The sequence below is a fragment of the Nerophis lumbriciformis genome, linkage group LG18 (genome assembly GCF_033978685.3).
Source record: "Nerophis lumbriciformis linkage group LG18, RoL_Nlum_v2.1, whole genome shotgun sequence".
Lineage (NCBI taxonomy): Eukaryota > Metazoa > Chordata > Actinopteri > Syngnathiformes > Syngnathidae > Nerophis > Nerophis lumbriciformis.
The window spans coordinates 39,820,001-39,845,000 of NC_084565.2; the positions used below are offsets into that span (position 1 = coordinate 39,820,001).

General features: G+C 38.2%; 2 protein-coding genes across 4 annotated transcripts in view; one reads left to right on the forward strand and one right to left on the reverse strand.

Annotated features, from left to right (window-relative positions):
- The window catches only part of bcl6aa (BCL6A transcription repressor a), a 52,532-nt gene extending 45,038 nt beyond the window's left edge, over positions 1 to 7,494 (reverse strand). For 2 of the 3 annotated variants that reach the window (XM_061978387.2, XM_061978386.2), the window contains exon 1: positions 7,331 to 7,494. In XM_061978387.2, coding sequence (XP_061834371.2) covers positions 7,331 to 7,352 — 22 coding nt within the window. In that variant the 5' untranslated portion in view covers positions 7,353 to 7,494. The remainder of the gene's footprint in view (positions 1 to 7,330) is intronic. The other variant, XM_061978388.2, reaches the window with a different exon arrangement.
- Positions 1 to 25,000, forward strand: part of lpp (LIM domain containing preferred translocation partner in lipoma) — a 571,221-nt gene that overhangs the window by 61,303 nt on the left and 484,918 nt on the right. The gene's annotated exons all lie outside the window — the stretch shown is intronic.

A 25,000-nucleotide genomic window follows, 5' to 3' on the forward strand; every position in this document is an offset into this window, starting at 1 on the left:
TTCCTAAAAATAAATAAAAATTGGCCGACATTTACAAAAAATACCTTTTAAATCCTGTATTATTTCAATGAAAGCATTTGGATAATAAATACTTCAAAATAATTCAACAATTACAGTAATTTCCTGTAAATGATCTACAGTAGCTTACTGTAACTTGTGACATAATACACTTAATTACAGTGTATTATTTGTATTTATTTAATTTAATGAATAAATAAATAACATTTACGAAAAAAAATAAAAATTGGCCGACATTTACAAAAAATACCTTTTAAATTCTGTATTATTTCAATGAAAGTATTTGGATAATAAATACTTCAAATAATTCAACAATTACAGTAATTTCCTGTGAATTATCCACAGTAGCTGACTGTAACTTGTGATTTAATACACTTAATCACAGTGTATTATTTGTATTTATTTAATTTAATGAATAAATAAATAACATTTACGAAAAAAAATAAAAATTGGCCGACATTTACAAAAAAATACCTTTTAAAATCTGTATTATTTCAATGAAAGTATTTGGATAATAAATACTTCAAAATAATTCAACAATTACAGTAATTTCCTGTGAATTATCCACAGTAGCTTACTGTAACTTGTGATTTAATACACTTAATTACAGTGTATTATTTGTATTTATTTAATTTAATGAATAAATAAATAACATTTCCTAAAAAAAAAAAAAAATTGGCCGACATTTACAAAAAAATACCTTTTAAATTCTGTATTATTTCAATGAAAGTATTTGGATAATAAATACTTCAAAATAATTCAATAATTTCCTGTAAATTATCTACAGTAGCTTACTGTAACTTGTGACTTAATACACTTAATTACAGTGTATTATTTGTATTTATTTAATTTAATGAATAAATAAATAACATTTCCGAAAAAAAATAAAAATTGGCCAACATTTACAAAAAAATACCTTTTAAATTCTGTATTATTTCAATGAAAGTATTTGGATAATAAATCAAAATAATTCAACAATTACAGTAATTTCCTGTGAATTATCCACAGTAGCTTACTGTAACTTGTGATTTAATACACTTAATTACAGTGTATTTTTTATTTTTTATTTATTTAATGAATAAATAAATAACATTTCCTAAAAAAAATTAAATTGACCAACATTTACAAAAAAAAACCTTTTAAATTCTGTATTATTTCAATGAAAGTATTTGGATAATAAATACTTCAAAATAATTAAACAATTACAGTAATTTCCTGTGAATTATCCACAGTAGCTTACTGTAACTTGTGACTTAATACACTTAATTACAGTGTGTTATTTGTATTTATTTAATTTAATGAATAAATAAATAACATTTCCTAAAAAAAATAAAAATTGGCCGACATTTACAAAAAAAAAACCTTTTAAATTCTGTATTATTTCAATGAAAGTATTTGGATAATAAATCAAAATAATTCAACAATTACAGTAATTTCCTGTGAATTATCCACAGTAGCTTACTGTAACTTGTGATTTAATACACTTAATTACAGTGTATTTTTTATTTTTTATTTATTTAATGAATAAATAAATAACATTTCCTAAAAAAAATTAAATTGACCAACATTTACAAAAAAAAACCTTTTAAATTCTGTATTATTTCAATGAAAGTATTTGGATAATAAATACTTCAAAATAATTCAACAATTACAGTAATTTCCTGTAAATGATCTACAGTAGCTTACTGTAACTTGTGACTTAATACACTTAATTACAGTGTATTATTTGTATTTATTTAATTTAATGAATAAATTAACATTTACGGAAAAAAAATAAAAATTGGCTGACATTTACAAAAATTACCTTTTAAGTTCTGTATTATTTCAATGAAAGTATTTGGATAATAAATACTTCAAAATAATTCAACAATTACAGTAATTTCCTGTGAATTATCCACAGTAGCTTACTGTAACTTGTGACATAATACACTTAATTACAGTGTATTATTTGTATTTATTTAATTTAATGAATAAATAAATAACATTTCCTAAAAAAAATAAGAATTGGCCGACATTTACAAAAAAATACCTTTTAAATTCTGTATTATTTCAATGAAAGTATTTGGATAATAAATACTTCAAAATAATTCAACAATTACAGTAATTTCCTGTGAATTATCCACAGTAGCTTACTGTAACTTGTGACTTAATACACTTAATTACAGTGTGTTATTTGTATTTATTTAATTTAATGAATAAATAAATAACATTTCCTAAAAAAAATAAAAATTGGCCGACATTTACAAAAAAAAAACCTTTTAAATTCTGTATTATTTCAATGAAAGTATTTGGATAATAAATCAAAATAATTCAACAATTACAGTAATTTCCTGTGAATTATCCACAGTAGCTTACTGTAACTTGTGATTTAATACACTTAATTACAGTGTATTTTTTATTTTTTATTTATTTAATGAATAAATAAATAACATTTCCTAAAAAAAATTAAATTGACCAACATTTACAAAAAAAAACCTTTTAAATTCTGTATTATTTCAATGAAAGTATTTGGATAATAAATACTTCAAAATAATTCAACAATTACAGTAATTTCCTGTAAATGATCTACAGTAGCTTACTGTAACTTGTGACTTAATACACTTAATTACAGTGTATTATTTGTATTTATTTAATTTAATGAATAAATTAACATTTACGGAAAAAAAATAAAAATTGGCTGACATTTACAAAAATTACCTTTTAAGTTCTGTATTATTTCAATGAAAGTATTTGGATAATAAATACTTCAAAATAATTCAACAATTACAGTAATTTCCTGTGAATTATCCACAGTAGCTTACTGTAACTTGTGACATAATACACTTAATTACAGTGTATTATTTGTATTTATTTAATTTAATGAATAAATAAATAACATTTCCTAAAAAAAATAAGAATTGGCCGACATTTACAAAAAAATACCTTTTAAATTCTGTATTATTTCAATGAAAGTATTTGGATAATAAATACTTCAAAATAATTCAACAATTACAGTAATTTCCTGTGAATTATCCACAGTAGCTTACTGTAACTTGTGACTTAATACACTTAATTACAGTGTGTTATTTGTATTTATTTAATTTAATGAATAAATAAATAACATTTCCTAAAAAAAATAAAAATTGGCCGACATTTACAAAAAAAAAACCTTTTAAATTCTGTATTATTTCAATGAAAGTATTTGGATAATAAATCAAAATAATTCAACAATTACAGTAATTTCCTGTGAATTATCCACAGTAGCTTACTGTAACTTGTGATTTAATACACTTAATTACAGTGTATTTTTTATTTTTTATTTATTTAATGAATAAATAAATAACATTTCCTAAAAAAAATTAAATTGACCAACATTTACAAAAAAAAACCTTTTAAATTCTGTATTATTTCAATGAAAGTATTTGGATAATAAATACTTCAAAATAATTCAACAATTACAGTAATTTCCTGTAAATGATCTACAGTAGCTTACTGTAACTTGTGACTTAATACACTTAATTACAGTGTATTATTTGTATTTATTTAATTTAATGAATAAATTAACATTTACGGAAAAAAAATAAAAATTGGCTGACATTTACAAAAATTACCTTTTAAGTTCTGTATTATTTCAATGAAAGTATTTGGATAATAAATACTTCAAAATAATTCAACAATTACAGTAATTTCCTGTGAATTATCCACAGTAGCTTACTGTAACTTGTGACATAATACACTTAATTACAGTGTATTATTTGTATTTATTTAATTTAATGAATAAATAAATAACATTTCCTAAAAAAAATAAGAATTGGCCGACATTTACAAAAAAATACCTTTTAAATTCTGTATTATTTCAATGAAAGTATTTGGATAATAAATACTTCAAAATAATTCAACAATTACAGTATTTTCCTGTGAATTATCCACAGTAGCTGACTGTAACTTGTGACTTAATACACTTAATTACAGTGTATTATTTGTATTTATTTAATTTAATGAATAAATAAATAACATTTCCTAAAAAAAATAAAAATTGGCCGACATTTACAAAGAAATACCTTTTAAATTCTGTATTATTTCAATGAAAGTATTTGGATAATAAATACTTCAAAATAATTCAACAATTACAGTAATTTCCTGTAAATTATCTACAGTAGCTGACTGTAACTTGTGATTTAATACACTTAATTACAGTGTATTATTTGTATTTATTTAATTTAATGAATAAATAAATAACATTTCCTAAAAAAAAATAAAAATTGGCCGACATTTACAAAGAAATACCTTTTAAATTCTGTATTATTTCAATGAAAGTATTTGGATAATAAATACTTCAAAATAATTCAACAATTACTGTAATTTCCTGTGAATTATTCACTGTAGCTGACTGTAACTTGTGATTTAATACACTTAATTACAGTGTATTATTTGTATTTATTTAATTTAATGAATAAATAAATAACATTTACGAAAAAAAATAAAAATTGGCCGACATTTACAAAAAAATGCCTTTTAAATTCTGTATTATTTCAATGAAAGTATTTGGATAATAAATACTTCAAAATAATTCAACAATTACAGTAATTTCCTGTGAATTATCCACAGTAGCTGACTGTAACTTGTGATTTAATACACTTAATTACAGTGTATTATTTGTATTTATTTAATTTAATGAATAAATAAATAACATTTACGAAAAAAAAATAAAAATTGGCCGACATTTACAAAAAAATACCTTTTAAATTCTGTATTATTTCAATGAAAGTATTTGGATAATAAATACTTCAAAATAATTCAACAATTACAGTAATTTCCTGTGAATTATCCACAGTAGCTGACTGTAACTTGTGATTTAATACACTTAATTACAGTGTATTATTTGTATTTATTTAATTTAATGAATAAATAAATAACATTTACGAAAAAAAATAAAAATTGGCCGACATTTACAAAAAATACCTTTTAAATTCTGTATTATTTCAATGAAAGTATTTGGATAATAAATACTTCAAAATAATTCAACAATTACAGTAATTTCCTGTGAATTATCCACAGTAGCTGACTGTAACTTGTGATTTAATACACTTAATTACAGTGTATTTTTTATTTATTTATTTAATGAATAAATAACATTTCCTAAAAAAAAATAAAAATTGACCAACATTTACAAAAAAATACCTTTTAAATTCTGTATTATTTCAATGAAAGTATTTGGATAATAAATACTTCAAAATAATTCAACAATTATAGTAATTTCCTGTAAATTATTTACAGTAGCTAACTGTAACTTGTGACTTAATACACTTAATTACAGTGTATTATTTGTATTTAATTAATTTAATGAATAAATAAATAACATTTCCTGAAAAAAATAAAAATTGGCCGACATTTACAAAAAAATACCTTTCAAATTCTGTATTATTTCAATTAAAGTATTTGGATAATAAATACTTCAAAATAATTCAACAATTACAGTAATTTCCTGTGAATTATCCACAGTAGCTGACTGTAACTTGTGATTTAATACACTTAATTACAGTGTATTATTTGTATTTATTTAATTTAATGAATAAATAAATAACATTTCCTAAAAAAAAAAAAAACTTTTAAATTCTGTATTATTTCAATGAAAGTATTTGGATAATAAATACTTCAAAATAATTCAACAATTACAGTAATTTCCTGTGAATTATCTACAGTAGCTTACTGTAATTTGTGACTTAATACACTTAATTACAGTGTATTATTTGTATTTATTTAATTTAATGAATAAATAAATAACATTTCCTAAAAAAAAAAAAAAAAACCTTTTAAATTCTGTATTATTTCAATGAAAGTATTTGGATAATAAATACTTCAAAATAATTCAACAATTACAGTAATTTCCTGTGAATTATCCACAGTAGCTTACTGTAACTTGTGACTTAATACACTTAATTACAGTGTGTTATTTGTATTTATTTAATTTAATGAATAAATAAATAACATTTCCTAAAAAAATTAAAATTGGCCGACATTTACAAAAAAATACCTTTTAAATTCTGTATTATTTCAATGAAAGTATTTGGATAATAAATACTTCAAAATAATTCAACAATTACAGTAATTTCCTGTGAATTATCCACAGTAAGCTGACTGTAACTTGTGATTTAATACACTTAATTACAGTGTATTATTTGTATTTATTTAATTTAATGAATAAATAAATAACATTTCCTGAAAAAAAAAAAAAAATTGGCCGACATTTACAAAAAAATACCTTTTAAATTCTGTATTATTTCAATGAAAGTATTTGGATAATAAATACTTCAAAATACTTCAACAATTACAGTAATTTCCTGTAAATGATCTACAGTAGCTTACTGTAATTTGTGATTTAATACACTTAATTACAGTGTATTATTTGTATTTATTTAATTTAATGAATAAATAAATAACATTTCCTAAAAAAAAATAAAAAAATTGGCCGACATTTACAAAAAAATACCTTTTAAATTCTGTATTATTTCAATGAAAGTATTTGGATAATAAATACTTCAAAATAATTCAATAATTTCCTGTAAATTATCTACAGTAGCTTACTGTAACTTGTGACTTAATACACTTAATTACAGTGTATTATTTGTATTTATTTAATTTAATGAATAAATAAATAACATTTCCTTAAAAAAATAAAAATTGGCCGACATTTACAAAAAAATACCTTTTAAATTCTGTATTATTTCAATGAAAGTATTTGGATAATAAATAATTCAACAATTACAGTAATTTCCTGTAAATTATCTACAGTAGCTTACTGTAATTTGTGATTTAATACACTTAATTACAGTGTATTTTTTATTTTTTATTTATTTAATGAATAAATAAATAACATTTCCTAAAAAAAATGAAAATTGACCAACATTTACAAAAAAAATACCTTTTAAATTCTGTATTATTTCAATGAAAGTATTTGGATAATAAATACTTCAAAATAATTCAATAATTTCCTGTAAATTATCTACAGTAGCTTACTGTAACTTGTGACTTAATACACTTAATTACAGTGTATTATTTGTATTTATTTAATTTAATGAATAAATAAATAACATTTCCGAAAAAAAATAAAAATTGGCCGACATTTACAAAAAAAATACCTTTTAAATTCTGTATTATTTCAATGAAAATATTTGGATAATAAATACTTCAAAATAATTCAACAAGTAAAGCTAAAAGTTCAGTTTTTTTTAATAGTCGACATTAATATGAAATATATAGTATATTTATTTAATTTCTCCTTAATTTCGTTGCAAAATTAATTGATTGAAAAGCTGCAGGACAAACATCTCACCTTTCTTCTGGGAGTGAGGCATGTTGAGACGTGTAGCGAAGCCTTCACTGCAAGTCGGCGGTCCTCTTTTCTCTCCCGCACTCGGTTCTCCTGCAGGGTCCGGACGGTCTCGGGCGAGTTCTGCGCGGGTTCTGGCCTTCCTCCGATCCCGCCGCTCAGCTTTTCCGTGAATGCGACGAGCGCGGGGCAAAGTCCGATTTTTTTTGTGTGTGTGTGTGTGTGTGTGTGTGTGTGTGTGTGGGGGGCGGAGATTAAAACAAATAATCCCAGTTTTTGGACGTATAATTCATTTGAAGGAAGAGTCTAAAATCCCATTAGAGCGCAGGAAGGGCAGACTAGCTGTGCCTTTAGCATGGCGGGCGAGCGAGCGAGCGCAGGGGTCGGCCATCTGCCGCATCGGACTTTTTTTCTTTTTTTTCCCCTCCTCCTAAGGACACATTGTTTGATAAACACGCTTTTACACAACAAACATGTCAGTGTCCTGCAGCAGTAATCTACCTCAGATTATCTCAATCCATGCAAGCAGATATTGCTCTTTATGACCGTGGCGAGGATGGCGAGGATGGCGAGGGGGGGGGGCGGGACGTTACGTCACGCCAGCTGCCACTCTGACCCCCGCGGCCAATCGGAAGGTGAGCGAAAAAAAAACCCCAAAAAACGGCGCAGGTCAGCCAGTGTGGAGGGGGAAATGTTACCCACTCACTTCAGTAATCGCCGATCACTCCAGCAGCACTGAGAGCGGACTCCGCCAAACTACCTCGAGGTGATGTTGCCATTTTCAAAGTTATTGACTCAAAAAAAAAAAAAAAAATGCTCCGTCGTAAGTAAAGGTTCCACCCTTCCGAAAATGCACTAGCTCCATGCTAATTTACATGGGAAATGCCATATACATGCTACCGATTAGCATGAGCGATTTTACATGGCGATTTCAAACACCTCCAAATGTGTTAATGACAACTACAACTAAGTTATTGACTCAATAAAAAGTCGTAGGTAAAGTAAGGCTCCACCCTTTCGAAAATGCGCTAGCTCCATGCTAATTTACATGGGAAATGCCATTTACATGCTACCGATTAGCATGAGCGATTTTACATGGCGATTTAAAACACCTCCAAATGTGTTAATGACAACTACAACTAAGTTATTGACTCATTAAAAAGTCATAGGTAAAGTAAGGCTCCACCCTTTAGAAAATGCGCTCGCTCCATGCTAATTTACATCGAAAAATGCCATATATATGCTACCGATTAGCATTAGTGATTTTACATGGCGATTTCAAACACCTCCAAATGTGTTAATGACAACTACAACTAAGTTATTGACTCAATAAAAAGTTGTAAGTAAAGTAAAGCTCCGCCCTTTCAAAAATGTGATAGCTCCATGCTGATATACATAAAAAAATGTCATATACATGCTGCCGATTAGCATGAGCGATTTTACATGGCGATTTCAAACACCTCCAAATGTGTTAATGACAACTACAACTAAGTTATTGACTCAATAAAAAGTCATAAGTAAAGTAAGGCTCCGCCCTTTCGAAAATACGCTAGCTCCATGCTGTTTTATATGGGAAATCCATTTACATGCTACCGATTAGCATGAGCGATTTTACATGGCGATTTCAAACACCTCCAAATGTGTTAATGACAACTACAACTAAGTTATTGACTCAATAAAAAGTCATAAGTAAAGTAAGGCTCCGCCCTTTCGAAAATGCGCTAGCTCCATGCTAATTTACATCGAAAAATGCCATATACATGCTACCGATTAGCATGAGCGATTTTACATGGCGATTTCAAACACCTTCAAATGTGTTTACGACAACTACAACAAAGTTATTGACTCATGAAAAAGTCGTAAGTAAAGTAGGGCTCTACCCTTTCGAAATTTGCGCTCGCTCCATGCTAATTTGCATCGAAAAATGCCATATACATGCTACCGATTAGCATTAGCGATTTTACATGGCGATTTCAAACACCTCCAAATGTGGTAATGACATTTACAACAAAGTTATTGACTCAATAAAAAGTCGTAAGTAAAGTAAGGCTCCATGCTAATTTATATCCTACCAATTAGCATGAGCGATTTTACATGGCGATTTCAAACACCTCCAAATGTGTTAATGGCAACTACAACTAATAATAATAATAATAATAATAATAACTGGGATTTATATAGCGCTTTTCTAAGTACCCAAAGTCGCTTTACATGTAGAACCCATCATTCATTCACACCTGGTGGTGGTAAGCTACTTTCATAGCCACAGCTGCCCTGGGATAGACTGACAGAAGCGTGGCTGCAATTTGCGCCAACGGCCCCTCCAACCACCACCTATCATTCATCATTCAATTCACCGGTGTGAGTGGCACCAGGGGCAAAGGGTGAAGTGTCCCGCCCAAGGACACAACGGCAGCGATTTTTGGATGGTAAGAGGCGGGGAGCGAACCTGCAACCCTCGGGTTTCTGGCACGGTTGCTCTACCCACTACGCCATGCCGCCCTAACTAAGTTATTGACTCAATAAAAAGTCATAAGTAAAGTAAGGCTCCGCCCTTTCGAAAATGCGCGAGCTCCATGCTAATTTACATGGGAAATTCCATTTACATGCTACCGATTAGCATGAGCGATTTTACATGGCGTTTTCAAACACCTCCAAATGTGTTAATGACAACTACAACTAAGTTATTGACTGAATAAAAAGTCGTAAGTAAAGTAAGGCTCCATGCTAATTTATATCGGAAATACCATTTACATGCTACCGACTAGCATTAGCGATTTAACATGGCGATTTTAAACACCTCCAAATGTGTTAATGACAACTACAACTAAGTTATTGACTCAATAAGAAGTCGTAGGTAAAGTAAGGCTCTACCCTTTCGAAAATGCGCTCGCTCCATGCTAATTTACATGAAAAATGCCGTAAACATGCTACCGATTAGCATGAGCGATTTTACATGGCGATTTCAAACACATCCAAATGTGTTAATGACAACTACAACTAAGTGATTGACTCAATAAAAAGTTGTAAGTAAAGTAAGGCTCCACCCTTCCAAAAATGTGATAGCTCCATGCTAATATACATCAAAAAATGCCATATACATGCTGCCGATTAGCATGAGCGATTTTACATGGCGATTTCAAACACCTCCAAATGTGTTAATGACATTTACAACGAAGTTATTGACTCAATAAAAAGTCGTAAGTAAAGTAAGGCTCCATGCTAATTTATATCAAAAAATGCCATATATATGCTACCGATTAGCATGAGCGATTTTACATGGCGATTTCAAACACCTCCAAATGTGTTAATGACAACTACAACTAAGTTATTGATTCAATAAAAAGTCGTAGGTAAAGTAAGGCTCCACCCTTTCGAATATGCGCTAGCTCCATGCTAATTTACATCGGAAATACCATTTACATGCTACCGATTAGCATGAGTGATTTTACATGGCGATTTCAAACTCCTCCAAATGTGTAAATGACAACTACAACTAAGAAACAGCTAATGTGTAACAAGTACAGTACTTACAGTATTGACACTTTTTAGGGCGCAACACAAGACGAGATTCAGCCAGGACTGAACTGACGAGCCAACGTTACGTCTTGGACTTGTAACTGTCAGAAATGTGATAATGAAACAAAGGCGGCAGTTATCATAATCGGCTCGTTTTGAAATGTTGCAATAAGACTGAGGATTTATTGTCGAACATCATTAATATTTATTAGTACACACAAAAAGTACCACAAATGGGTTGTGTGGAGTACCGGTAGTGATTCTCAGGTACCGGTACTTGGTACCATGTGGCTTGAAATGTCCTTTGTTAGAGTTTTCAGTTGGAATTAGGTAGCGATCATTAGGTAGCTGGTAATTGACACGCTCTATCTCTTAGATAGCGATTAGCCTGTCAGTTACTACCTAGCAATCAACACGCTAGCTGCCAGGTAACGATTAGCATGCTAGTCTCCTACTATCAAATAGCTAGTTGATAGCTGGAAATTGGCACACTGGTTGCCAGATAGCAATTAGCGCACTAGCTCTTAGCAAGCAATTAACAAGATATTTGCGAGCTGACAATTAACACACCGATTTCCAGGTAGTGATTAGCCTGCTAGCAATTAACGTGCTAGCAATTGGTGCAATAGTTCAGCTCGGGAGCAATCAACGTGCTAGCTGCCAGCTTGCATTTAATGTTCTAGCTGTTAGTTGCCAGTTGCTACCTTGCGATTATCATGCCAGCTCCAATCTAGCGATTAACACAATAGTTAGCAATTAACACTCCATCTACTATGTAGCGATTAACTTGTTAGCTGTCAACTAGCAATTAATAACTAGTTGGCTGCAAGCTAGTGATCAGTGCTCTAGCTATCTAGTGATTAACATGTTAGCTGTTATGAAGCGATTAGCGCACCAGCTTCTATCTAGCGATTAGCTTGCCAGCTGCTAGCTATCAAATTGCGGCATTAGCTGCTGATAAAAATGTATTTAGTAATACCAGGTAGCGATCAGTGCACTAGCTATCTAGTGATTCACATGTTAGCTGTAATCAAGCAATTAGCACACCAGCTCCTATCTAGCGATTAGCTTGCCAGCTGCTCGCTATCATATTGCGCGTTAGCTGCTGATAAAAATGTATTTAGTAATACTAGCTAGTGATCAGTGCACTAGCTATCTAGTGATTCACATGTTAGCTGTTATCAAGCAATTAGCACACCAGCTCCTATCTAGCGATTAGCTTGCCAGCTGCTAGCTATCAAATTGCGTGTTAGCTGCTGATAAAAATGTATTTAGTAATACTAGCTAGTGATTAGTGCACTAGCTATCGAATGATTAACACGTTGGCTGTTATCAAGCGATTAGCGCACCAGTTCCTATCTAGCGATTAGCTTGCCAGTTGCTAGCTATCAAACTGCGGCGTTAGCTGCTGATAAAAATGTATTTGGTAATATTAGCTAGTGATTAGTGCACTAGCTATCTAGTGATTAACATGTTAGCTGTTATCAAGCGATTGGCGCACCAGCGCCTATTTAGCGATTAGCTTGCCAGCTGCCAGCTATCAAATTGCGTGTTAGCTGCTGATAAAAATGTATTTAGTAATACTAGCTAGTGATTAGTGCACCAGTTATCTAGTGATTCACATGTTAGCTGTTATCAAGCAACTAGCACACTAGTTCCTATCTAGCGATTAGCTTGCCAGTTGCTAGCTATCAAATTGCGGCATTAGCTGCTGATAAAAATGTATTTAGTAATACCAGCTAGCGATCAGTGCACTAGCTATCTAGTGATTCACATGTTAGCTGTTATCAAGCAACTAGCACACTAGTTCCTATCTAGCGATTAGCTTGCCAGTTGCTAGCTATCAAATTGCGGCATTAGCTGCTGATAAAAATGTATTTAGTAATACCAGCTAGCGATCAGTGCACTAGCTATCTAGTGATTCACATGTTAGCTGTTATCAAGCAATTAGCACACCAGCTCCTATCTAGCGATTAGCTTGCCAGCTGCCAGCTATCAAATTGCGGCATTAGCTGCTGATAAAAATGTATTTAGTAATACTACCTAGTGATTAGTTCACTAGTTATCTAGTGATTAACATGTTAGCTGTTATCAAGCGATTAGCGCACCAGCGCCTATCTAGCGATTAGCTTGCCAGCTGCTAGCTATCAAATTGCGCGTTAGCTGCTGATAAAAATGTATTTAGTTATACTAGCTAGTGATTAGTACACTAGCTATCGAATGATTAACACGTTGGCTGTTATCAAGCGATTAGCGCACCAGTTTCTATCTAGCGATTAGCTTGCCAGTTGCTAGCTATCAAACTGCGGCGTTAGCTGCTGATTAAAATGCATTTAGTAATACTAACGCAGTTTGTCGTTGAAACTTGTAATCGTTACATCCCTGCTGCCTCATGGGAACTACTTAATATTGTGAATTATATTTATATAGCGCTTTTCTCTAGTGCCCAAGGACACAACGGCAGTGACTCGGACGGCGGAAGCGGGGATCGAACCTGGAACACTCAAGTTGCTGGCACGGCTGCTATACCCCCCCCCCATTGAATGGAAAACTGTTGTGGATGAGAGGTTTTTGTGGAAATTGGATTTAAAAATGAACAAAAATCTTGCACATAATAATGATAATAATAATAATAATATATTTTATTTGTAAAAAAGCACTTTACATTGAGTAAACAACCTCAAAGTGCTACAGTGTATTAAAAAAAACAAAATAAAAAAAAATAAAAACTAGAACAGCCAAATAGCTAAAACTAGTATGCATATATCTAAAAAAAATAGGCTTTTTTTAATGTATTAAAAAAAACAAAATAAAAAATAAATAAAAATAAAAACTAGAACAGCCAAATAGCTAAAACTAGTATGCATACATCTAAAAAAATAGGCTTTTTTTAATGTATTAAAAAAAATAAAAAATAAAAAATAAATAAAAATAAAAACTAGAACAGCCAAATAGCTAAAACTAGTATGCATACATCTAAAAAAAAAAAAAAAGGCTTTTTTTTTTTTTTTTTTAAAGAAGGGTTTTTAAGCCTTGTTTAAAAGCATCCACAGTCTGTGGTGCCCTCAGGTGGTCAGGGAGAGCGTTCCACAGACTGGGAGCGGCGGAGCAGAAAGCCCGGTCTCCCATTGTCCGTAGCTTTGTCCTCGGAGGTTGGAGGAGGTTAGCCTGTCCTGAGCGAGGCTCTTATTGTGAAGGGCAAAACAGTTTCCGCTGCTTGAAGGCTCTGACGAGAAGACGGGAGCGAGCGAGGCTCGCGTCCAAGCGCTCACGGCGGGATAATCTGCGGGATGAGCGGACTGGCGTTGGGCCAATCCCGCTAAAGCCAAATTAGTCCAACACATTTCCATCAGAGTCCAGACTAACCAGCTGAGCCCTCGGGGGACGCTGGCGGCAAATGACCGTCAGATCCCTGGTGATCCCGGGATAAACGTCTCATGCGGCGGATTAACGCTGACACACCAGTTGAAAGGACAAACTTTCACTGCCATTCTTTCCTCTTTCCCGCCTTTTTCAGCGACGGGACAGAGATGACCCCGGCGTCCACAAAGACCGTTGGCGTACTCCGCCGCCACTCCTGCCCCCGGACTGTTGGAGGTTTATAAGGGTGACCTTAATCATCAGGGGGTATTTGGCTTCCATTGGGCGAGGGATGGCATGTGTTGCACTGGCAGGCATCAAAAACCGAGCAGGGGGGGGGCAAGGTCGGGTCCGCCGGGCGTAATCCATATCATCCCGTTACACAGGCGGCGTGCCCTGCCGCCGGCCCCCGGGCGCCCGGAGGCGACGGGCACGTTTTGATGTGGATAATGATGTGGGATTAGGTTGTCATGTGATGGCTTATTTCAAGGAACAAAAGGAGGATCAGGCGGATTCTTTTCAAAGAGACGGACTCTGTCGCTGCTGGTGTGACATGTTTATTTACACCATCAATCATCTTACGTCAGTACTGTACGCAGTGTTCAAGCCTCATGTCGTCCTCCCAGTCCAGTTCAGTTTGCTACGTTTAGAACGGTCCTGATGTGGGTCATGTAGTGGTTTCACGTAGCCCTCCGACTTGGTCATTTTTTTGCTGGGGTAGGGAAAGGCAGTGTCCTCAGACAGGTTTGGGCACTTAGAATATAGGGCTCTGACTTTTAGGGACACTGAAGGTCCCAAAGTACCCCAACCTGGACCATCTTACCCCTGAAGGTCCAAAAAACTACCCCAAACAGGACCATCTTCGCCTTGAAGGTCCCAAAGTACCCCAACCAGGACCAGCTTTCCCCTGAAGGTCCCAAAGTACCCCAACCAGGACCATCTTTCCCCTCAATGTCCAAAAAAACTACCCCAAATAGAACCATCTTCGCCCTGAAGGTCCCAAAGTACCCCAACCAGGACCATCTTTCCTCTGAAGGTCCCAAAGTACCCCAACCAGGACCATCTTGCCCCTAAATGTGCAAAAAAACTACCCCAAATAGAACCATCTTCGCCCTGAAGGTCCCAAAGTACCCCAACCAGGACCATCTTTCCTCTGAAGGTCCCAAAGTACCCCAACCAGGATCATCTTGCCCCTAAAGGTAAAAAAACTACCCTCAACCAGGACCATCTTTCCCCTGAAGGTCCCAAAGTTCCCCAACCAGGACCATCTTTCCCCTGAAGGTCCCAAAGTGCCCCAACCAGGACCATCTTTTCCCTGAAGGTCCCAAAGTACCCCAACCAGGACCATCTTTCCCCTAAATGTCCAAAAAAAACTACCCCAAACAAGACCATCTTTGCCATGAAGGTCCAAAGTACCCTAACCAGGACCATCTTTCCTCTGAAGGTCCCAAAGTACCCCAACCAGGATCATCTTGTCCCTAAAGGTCCAAAAAACTACCCTCAACCAGGACCATCTTCACCCTGAAGGTCCCAAAGTTCCCCAACCAGGACCATCTTTCCCCTGAAGGTCCCAAAGTTCCCCAACCAGGACCATCTTTCCCCTGAAGGTCCCAAAGTACCCCAACCAGGACCATCTTTCCCCTGAACGTCCCAAAGTACCCCAACCAGGACCATCTTTCTCCTGAAGGTCCCAAAGTACCCCAACCAGGACCATCTTTCCCCTAAAGGTCCAAAAAACTACCCCAAACAGGACCATCTTTGCCATGAAGGTCCCAAAGTACCCTAACCAGGACCATCTTTCCTCTGAAGGTCCAAAGTACCCCAACCAGGACCATCTTTCCCCTGAAGGTCCAAAAAACTACCCCAAACAGGACCATCTTTGCCTTGAAAGTCCCAAAGTACCCCAACCAGGACCAGCTTTCCCCTGAAGGTCCCAAAGTACCCCAACCAGGACCATCTTTCCCCTCAATGTCCAAAAAAACTACCCCAAATAGAACCATCTTCGCCCTGAAGGTCCCAAAGTACCCCAACCAGGACCATCTTTCCTCTGAAGGTCCCAAAGTACCCCAACCAGGACCGTCTTTCCCCTAAATGTAAAAAAAAACTACCCCAAATAGAACCGTCTTCGCCCTGAAGGTCCCAAAGTACCCCAAATAGAACCGTCTTCGCCCTGAAGGTCCCAAAGTACCCCAACCAGGATCATCTTTCCCCTAAAGGTCCAAAAAACTACCCTCAACCAGGACCATCTTCGCCCTGAAGGTCCCAAAGTTCCCCAACCAGGACCATCTTTCCCCTGAAGGTCCCAAAGTTCCCCCACCAGGACCATCTTCCCCCTGAAGGTCCCAAAGTACCCCAACCAGGACCATCTTTCCCCTGAAGGTCCCAAAGTACCCCAACCAGGACCATCTTTCCCCTGAAGGTCCCAAAGTACCCCAACCAGGACCATCTTTCTCCTGAAGGTCCCAAAGTACCCCAACCAGGACCATATTTCCCCTGATGGTCCCAAAGTACCCCAACCAGGACCATATTTCCCCTGAACGTCCCAAAGTACCCCTACCAGGACCATCTTTCTCCTGAAGGTCCCAAAGTACCCCAACCAGGACCATATTGCCCCTGATGGTCCCAAAGTACCCCAACCAGGACCATCTTTCCCCTGAAGGTCCAAAAAACTACCCCAACCAGGACCATCTTTGCCCTGTAAGTCCCAAAGTACCCCAAACAGGACTTACCGCCAAAAGACAGTGCTCCAAAAGGTTCGAAATGTACCTAAAGAGTCTGAGCGGCAAAGTCAATGGACTCAGGTAAGGACTAACAGACCTGAAGGTCCCAAAGTACCCCAAACAGGATCATCTTCCCCCTAAAGGTCCCAAAGTACCCCAAACAGGACAATCTCCCCCTAAAGGTCCCAAAGTACCCCAAACAGGATCATCTTCCCCCTAAAGGTCCCAAAGGACCCCAAACAGGACTTACCGCCAAAAGACACAGTGCTCCAACAGTTTGGAAATTGTACCTAAGAGTCCGAGCGGCAAAGTCCATGGACTCAGGAAAGAACTAACAGACCTGAAGGTCTCAAAGTACCCCAAACAGGATCATCTTCCCTCTAAAGGTTCAAAAGTACCCCAAACAGGCCCAGTGCTCCAAAAGGTTCGAAATGTACCTAAATTGTCTGAGTAGCAGATCTGGGACCCTTTGGGTTACCCTTTTTATCATTGGGACAACTTGGGTTCTTTTGGGAACCTCCCAGACCCTTTCTGGGTTAAATGATTCAATTTGAACCTGGTATATACTTAGAAAACAAAGGTGTCCCCAAAGGGATTGGGGCCTATTTACTTTTATATGAAAAGTCCATGGTCTCAGGAAAGGACTAACAAACCTCAATGTCCCAAAGTAACCCAAAAGGACCATTTGCTACCTGATGTTCCCAAAGTACCCCAAACAGGACCATCGTCCCCCTAAAGGTCCCAAAAAACCCCGAACAGGACTTACCGCCAAAACACACTGTGCTCCAAAAAGTTCGAAATGTACCTAAAGAGTCTGAGCGGCAAAGTCCATGGACTCATGAAAGCACTAACAAACCTGAAGGTCCCAAAGCACCCCAAACAAGGCCATCTTCCCCCTAAATGTCCCAAAGTACGCTAAACAGGACCCTCTTCCCCCTGAAGGTCCCAAAGTACCCCAAACAGGACTTACCGCCAAAAGACACTGTGCTCCAAAAAGTTCGAAATGTACCTAAAGAGTCTGAGCGGCAAAGTCCATGGACTCAGGAAAGGACTAACAAACCTGAAGGTCCCAAAGCACCCCAAACAAGGCCATCTTCCCCCTAAATGTCCCAAAGTACACTAAACAGGACCCTCTTCCCCCTAAATGTCCCAAAGTACGCTAAACAGGACCCTCTTCCCTCTGAAGGTCCCAAAGTACCCCAACCAGGACCATCTTTCCTCTGAAGGTCCCAAAGTACCCCAACCAGGATCATCTTGCCCCTAAAGGTCCAAAAAACTACCCTCAACCAGGACCATCTTCGCCCTGAAGGTCCCAACCAGGACCATCTTTCCCCTGAAGGTCCCAAAGTACCCCAACCAGGACCATATTTCCCCTGATGGTCCCAAAGTACCCCAACCAGGACCATCTTTCCCCTGAAGGTCCAAAAAACTACCCCAACCAGGACCATCTTTGCCCTGAAGGTCCCAAAGTACCCCAACCAGGACTTATCGCCAAAAGACACAGAGCTCCAAAAAGTTCGAAATGTACCTAAAGAGTCTGAGCGGCAAAGTCCATGAACTCAGGAAAGGACTAACAGACCTGAAGGTCCCAAAGTATCCCAAACACGATCAGTTTACCCCTAAATGTCCCAAAGTACCCCAAACAGGACCATCTTTCCCCTGAAGGTCCAAAAAAACTACCCCAACCAGGATCAGTTTACCCCTAAATATCCCAAAGTATCCCAAACAGGAGCATCTTCCCCCTAAATGTCCCAAAGTACCCCAAACAGGACTTACCGCCAAAAGACACTGTGCTCCAAAAGGTTCGAAATGTACCTAAAGAGTCAGAGCGGCAAAGTACATGGACTCAGGTAAGGACTAACAGACCTGAAGGTCCCAAAGTATCCCAAACAGGACCATGTTTACCCTGAAGGTCGAAAAAACTACCCTAAACAGGACCATCTTCCCCCAAAAGGTCCCAAAGTACCCCAAACAGGACTTAACGCCAAAAGACACTGTGCTCCAAAAAGTTCGAAATGTACCTAAAGAGTCTGCGCGGCAAAGTCCATGGACTCAGGTAAGGACTAACAGACCTGAAGGTCCCAAAGTACCCCAAACAGGATCATCTTCCCCCTAAAGGTCCCAAAGTACCCCAAACAGGACCATCTCCCCCTAAAGGTCCCAAAGGACCCCAAACAGGACTTACCGCCAAAAGACACAGTGCTCCAACAGTTTGGAAATTGTACCTAAGAGTCCGAGCGGCAAAGTCCATGGACTCAGGAAAGAACTAACAGACCTGAAGGTCCCAAAGTACCCCAAACAGGACCATCTTCCCTCTAAAGGTTCAAAAGTACCCCAAACAGGCCCAGTGCTCCAAAAGGTTCGAAATGTACCTAAATTGTCTGAGTGGCAGATCTGGGACCCTTTGGGTTACCCTTTTTATCATTGGGACCACTTGGGTTCTTTTGGGAACCTCCCAGACCCTTTCTGGGTTAAATGATTCAATTTGAACCTCGTATATACTCAGAAAACAAAGGTGTCCCCAAAGGGATTGGGGCCTATTTACTTTTATATGAAAAGTCCATGGTCTCAGGAAAGGACTAACAGACCTCAATGTCCCAAAGTAACCCAAAAAGACCATTTGCTACCTGATGTTCCCAAAGTACCCCAAACAGGACCATGGTCCCCCTAAAGGTCCCAAAAAACCCCGAACAAGACTTACCGCCAAAAGACACTGTGCTCCAAAAAGTTCGAAATGTACCTAAAGAGTCTGAGCGGCAAAGTCCATGGACTCAGGAAAGGACTAACAAACCTGAAGGTCCCAAAGCACCCCAAACAAGGCCATCTTCCCCCTAAATGTCCCAAAGTACACTAAACAGGACCCTCTTCCCCCTAAATGTCCCAAAGTACGCTAAACAGGACCCTCTTCCCCCTGAAGGTCCCAAAGTACCCCAAACAGGACTTACCGCCAAAAGACACTGTGCTCCAAAAAGTTCGAAATGTACCTAAAGAGTCTGAGCGGCAAAGTCCATGGACTCAGGAAAGGACTAACAAACCTGAAGGTCCCAAAGCACCCCAAACAAGGCCATCTTCCCCCTAAATGTCCCAAAGTACACTAAACAGGACCCTCTTCCCCCTAAATGTCCCAAAGTACGCTAAACAGGACCCTCTTCCCTCTGAAGGTCCCAAAGTACCCCAACCAGGATCATCTTGCCCCTAAAGGTCCAAAAAACTACCCTCAACCAGGACCATCTTCGCCCTGAAGGTCCCAACCAGGACCATCTTTCCCCTGAAGGTCCCAAAGTACCCCAACCAGGACCATATTTCCCCTGATGGTCCCAAAGTACCCCAACCAGGACCATCTTTCCCCTGAAGGTCCAAAAAACTACCCCAACCAGGACCATCTTTGCCCTGAAGGTCCCAAAGTACCCCAACCAGGACCATATTTCCCCTAAAGGTCCAAAACACTACCCCAAACAGGACCATCTTTGCCCTGAAGGTCCCAAAGTACCCCAACCAGGACTTACCGACAAAAGACACTGTGCTCCAAAAGGTTCGAAATGTACCTAAAGAGTCTGAGCGGCAAAGTCCATGGACTCAGGAAAGGACTAACAGACCTGAAGGTCCCAAAGTATCCCAAACACGATCAGTTTACCCCTAAATGTCCCAAAGTACCCCAAACAGGACCATCTTTCCCCTGAAGGTCCAAAAAAACTACCCCAACCAGGATCAGTTTACCCCTAAATATCCCAAAGTACCCCAAACAGGAGCATCTTCCCCCTAAATGTCCCAAAGTACCCCAAACAGGACTTACCGCCAAAAGACACTGTGCTCCAAAAGGTTCGAAATGTACCTAAAGAGTCAGAGCGGCAAAGTACATGGACTCAGGAAAGGACTAACAGACCTGAAGGTCCCAAAGTACCCCAAACAGGACCATGTTTACCCTGAAGGTCGAAAAAACTACCCCAAACAGGACCATCTTCCCCCAAAAGGTCCCAAAGTACCCCAAACAGGACTTACCGCCAAAAGACACTGTGCTCCAAAAAGTTCGAAATGTACCTAAAGAGTCTGCGCGGCAAAGTCCATGGACTCAGGTAAGGACTAACAGACCTGAAGGTCCCAAAGTACCCCAAACAGGGTCATCTTCCCCCTAAAGGTCCCAAAGTACCCCAAACAGGACCATCTCCCCCTAAAGGTCCCAAAGGACCCCAAACAGGACTTACCGCCAAAAGACACATTGCTCCAACAGTTTGGAAAATGTACCTAAGAGTCCGAGCGGCAAAGTCCATGGACTCAGGAAAGGACTAACAGACCTGAAGGTCCCAAAGTACCCCAAACAGGACCATCTTCCCTCTAAAGGTTCAAAAGTACCCCAAACAGGCCCAGTGCTCCAAAAGGTTCGAAATGTACCTAAATTGTCTGAGTGGCAGATCTGGGACCCTTTGGGTTACCCTTTTTATCATTGGGACCACTTGGGTTCTTTTGGGAACCTCCCAGACCCTTTCTGGGTTAAATGATTCAATTTGAACCTGGTATATACTTAGAAAACAAAGGTGTCCCCAAAGGGATTGGGGCCTATTTACTTTTATATGAAAAGTCCATGGACTCAGGAAAGGACTAACAGACCTGAAGGTCTCAAAGTACCCCAAATAGGACCATCTTCCCCCTAAAGGTTCAAAAGTACCCCAAACAGGCCCAGTGCTCCAAAAAGTTTGAAATGTACCTAAAGAGTCAGAGCGGCAAAGTCCATGGACTCAGGAAAGGACTAACAGACCTGAAGGTCCCAAAGTACCCCAAACAGGATGAGTTTACCCCAAAGTACTCCAAACAGGACCATGGTTCCCCTGAAGGTCGAAAAAACTACCCCAAACAGGACTTACCGCCAAAAGACACTGCTCCAAAAAGTTCGAAATGTACCTAAAGAGTCTGAGCGGCAAAGTCCATGGACTCAGGAAAGGACTAACAGACCTGAAGGTCCCAAAGTACCCCAAACAGGACCATCTTCCCTCTAAAGGTTCAAAAGTACCCCAAACAGGCCCAGTGCTCCAAAAGGTTCGAAATGTACCTAAATTGTCTGAGTGGCAGATCTGGGACCCTTTGGGTTACCCTTTTTATCATTGGGACCACTTGGGTTCTTTTGGGAACCTCCCAGACCCTTTCTGGGTTAAATGATTCAATTTGAACCTGGTATATACTTAGAAAACAAAGGTGTCCCCAAAGGGATTGGGGCCTATTTACTTTTATATGAAAAGTCCATGGACTCAGGAAAGGACTAACAGACCTGAAGGTCTCAAAGTACCCCAAATAGGACCATCTTCCCCCTAAAGGTTCAAAAGTACCCCAAACAGGCCCAGTGCTCCAAAAAGTTTGAAATGTACCTAAAGAGTCAGAGCGGCAAAGTCCATGGACTCAGGAAAGGACTAACAGACCTGAAGGTCCCAAAGTACCCCAAACAGGATGAGTTTACCCCAAAGTACTCCAAACAGGACCATGGTTCCCCTGAAGGTCGAAAAAACTACCCCAAACAGGACTTACCGCCAAAAGACACTGCTCCAAAAAGTTCGAAATGTACCTAAAGAGTCTGAGCGGCAAAGTCCATGGACTCAGGAAAGGACTAACAGACCTGAAGGTCCCAAAGTACCCCAAACAGGACCATCTTCCCTCTAAAGGTTCAAAAGTACCCCAAACAGGCCCAGTGCTCCAAAAGGTTCGAAATGTACCTAAATTGTCTGAGTGGCAGATCTGGGACCCTTTGGGTTACCCTTTTTATCATTGGGACCACTTGGGTTCTTTTGGGAACCTCCCAGACCCTTTCTGGGTTAAATGATTCAATTTGAACCTGGTATATACTTAGAAAACAAAGGTGTCCCCAAAGGGATTGGGGCCTATTTACTTTTATATGAAAAGTCCATGGACTCAGGAAAGGACTAACAGACCTGAAGGTCTCAAAGTACCCCAAATAGGACCATCTTCCCCCTAAAGGTTCAAAAGTACCCCAAACAGGCCCAGTGCTCCAAAAAGTTTGAAATGTACCTAAAGAGTCAGAGCGGCAAAGTCCATGGACTCAGGAAAGGACTAACAGACCTGAAGGTCCCAAAGTACCCCAAACAGGATGAGTTTACCCCAAAGTACTCCAAACAGGACCATGGTTCCCCTGAAGGTCGAAAAAACTACCCCAAACAGGACTTACCGCCAAAAGACACTGCTCCAAAAAGTTCGAAATGTACCTAAAGAGTCTGAGCGGCAAAGTCCATGGACTCAGGAAAGGACTAACAGACCTGAAGGTCCCAAAGTACCCCAAACAGGACCATCTTCCCTCTAAAGGTTCAAAAGTACCCCAAACAGGCCCAGTGCTCCAAAAGGTTCGAAATGTACCTAAATTGTCTGAGTGGCAGATCTGGGACCCTTTGGGTTACCCTTTTTATCATTGGGACCACTTGGGTTCTTTTGGGAACCTCCCAGACCCTTTCTGGGTTAAATGATTCAATTTGAACCTGGTATATACTTAGAAAACAAAGGTGTCCCCAAAGGGATTGGGGCCTATTTACTTTTATATGAAAAGTCCATGGTCTCAGGAAAGGACTAACAGACCTGAAGGTCTCAAAGTACCCCAAATAGGGCCATCTTCCCCCTAAAGGTTCAAAAGTACCCCAAACAGGCCCAGTGCTCCAAAAGGTTTGAAATGTACCTAAAAAGTCAGAGCGGCAAAGTCCATGGACTCAGGAAAGGACTAACAGACCTGAAGGTCCCAAAGTACCCCAAACAGGATGAGTTTACCCCAAAGTACCCCAAACAGGACCATGGTTCCCCTGAAGGTCGAAAAAACTACCCCAAACAGGACTTACCGCCAAAAGACACTGCTCCAAAAAGTTCGAAATGTACCTAAAGAGTCTGAGCGGCAAAGTCCATGGACTCATGAAAGGACTAACAAACCTGAAGGTTTCAAAGCACCCCAAACAAGGCCATCTTCCCCCTAAATGTCCCAAAGTACGCTAAACAGGACCCTCTTCCCCCTGAAGGTCCCAAAGTACCCCAAACAGGACTTACTGCCAAAAGACACATTGCTCCAACAGTTTGGAAAATGTACCTAAGAGTCCGAGCGGCAAAGTCCATGGACTCAGGAAAGGACTAACAGACCTGAGGGTCCCAAAGTACCCCAAACAGGACCATCTTCCCTCTAAAGGTTCAAAAGTACCCCAAACAGGCCCAGTGCTCCAAAAGGTTCGAAATGTACCTAAATTGTCTGAGTGGCAGATCTGGGACCCTTTGGGTTACCCTTTTTATCATTGGGACCACTTGGGTTCTTTTGGAACCCTGCCAGACCCTTTCTGGGTTAAACGACTCAATTTGAACCCTATAGATACTTAGAAAATAAAAGTTTCCCCAAAAAGTTTGGGACCTATTTACTTTCACTTGGAAAGTCCATGGACTCAGGAAAGGACCAACAGACCTAAAGGTCCCAAACAGGACCACCCTCTTGTTTTGGTAAAACGAACTTACCACCAAAAGACCCGGTGCTCCAAAAGGTCTGAAATGCCCTTTGGGTTACCCTTTTTATCATTGGGACCACTTGGGTTCTTTTGGGAACCTCCCAGACTCTTTCTGGGTTAAATGATTCAATTTGAACCTTGTATATACTTAGAAAACAAAGGTGTCCCCAAAGGGATTGGGGCCTATTGACTTTTATATGAAAAGTCCATGGACTCAGGAAAGGACTAACAGACCTGAAGGTCTCAAAGTACCCCAAACAGGACCATCTTCCCCCTAAAGGTTCAAAAGTACCCCAAACAGGCCCAGTGCTCCAAAAGGTTCGAAATGTACCTAAATTGTCTGAGTGGCAGATCTGGGACCCTTTGGGTTACCCTTTTTATCATTGGGACCACTTGGGTTCTTTTGGGAACCTCCCAGACCCTTTCTGGGTTAAATGATTCAATTTGAACCTGGTATATACTTAGAAAACAAAGGTGTCCCCAAAGGAAACAAAGGTGTCCCCAAAGGAAACAAAGGTGTCCCCAAAGGAAACAAAGGTGTCCCCAAAGGGATTGGGGCCTATTTACTTTTATATGAAAAGTCCATGGTCTCAGGAAAGGACTAA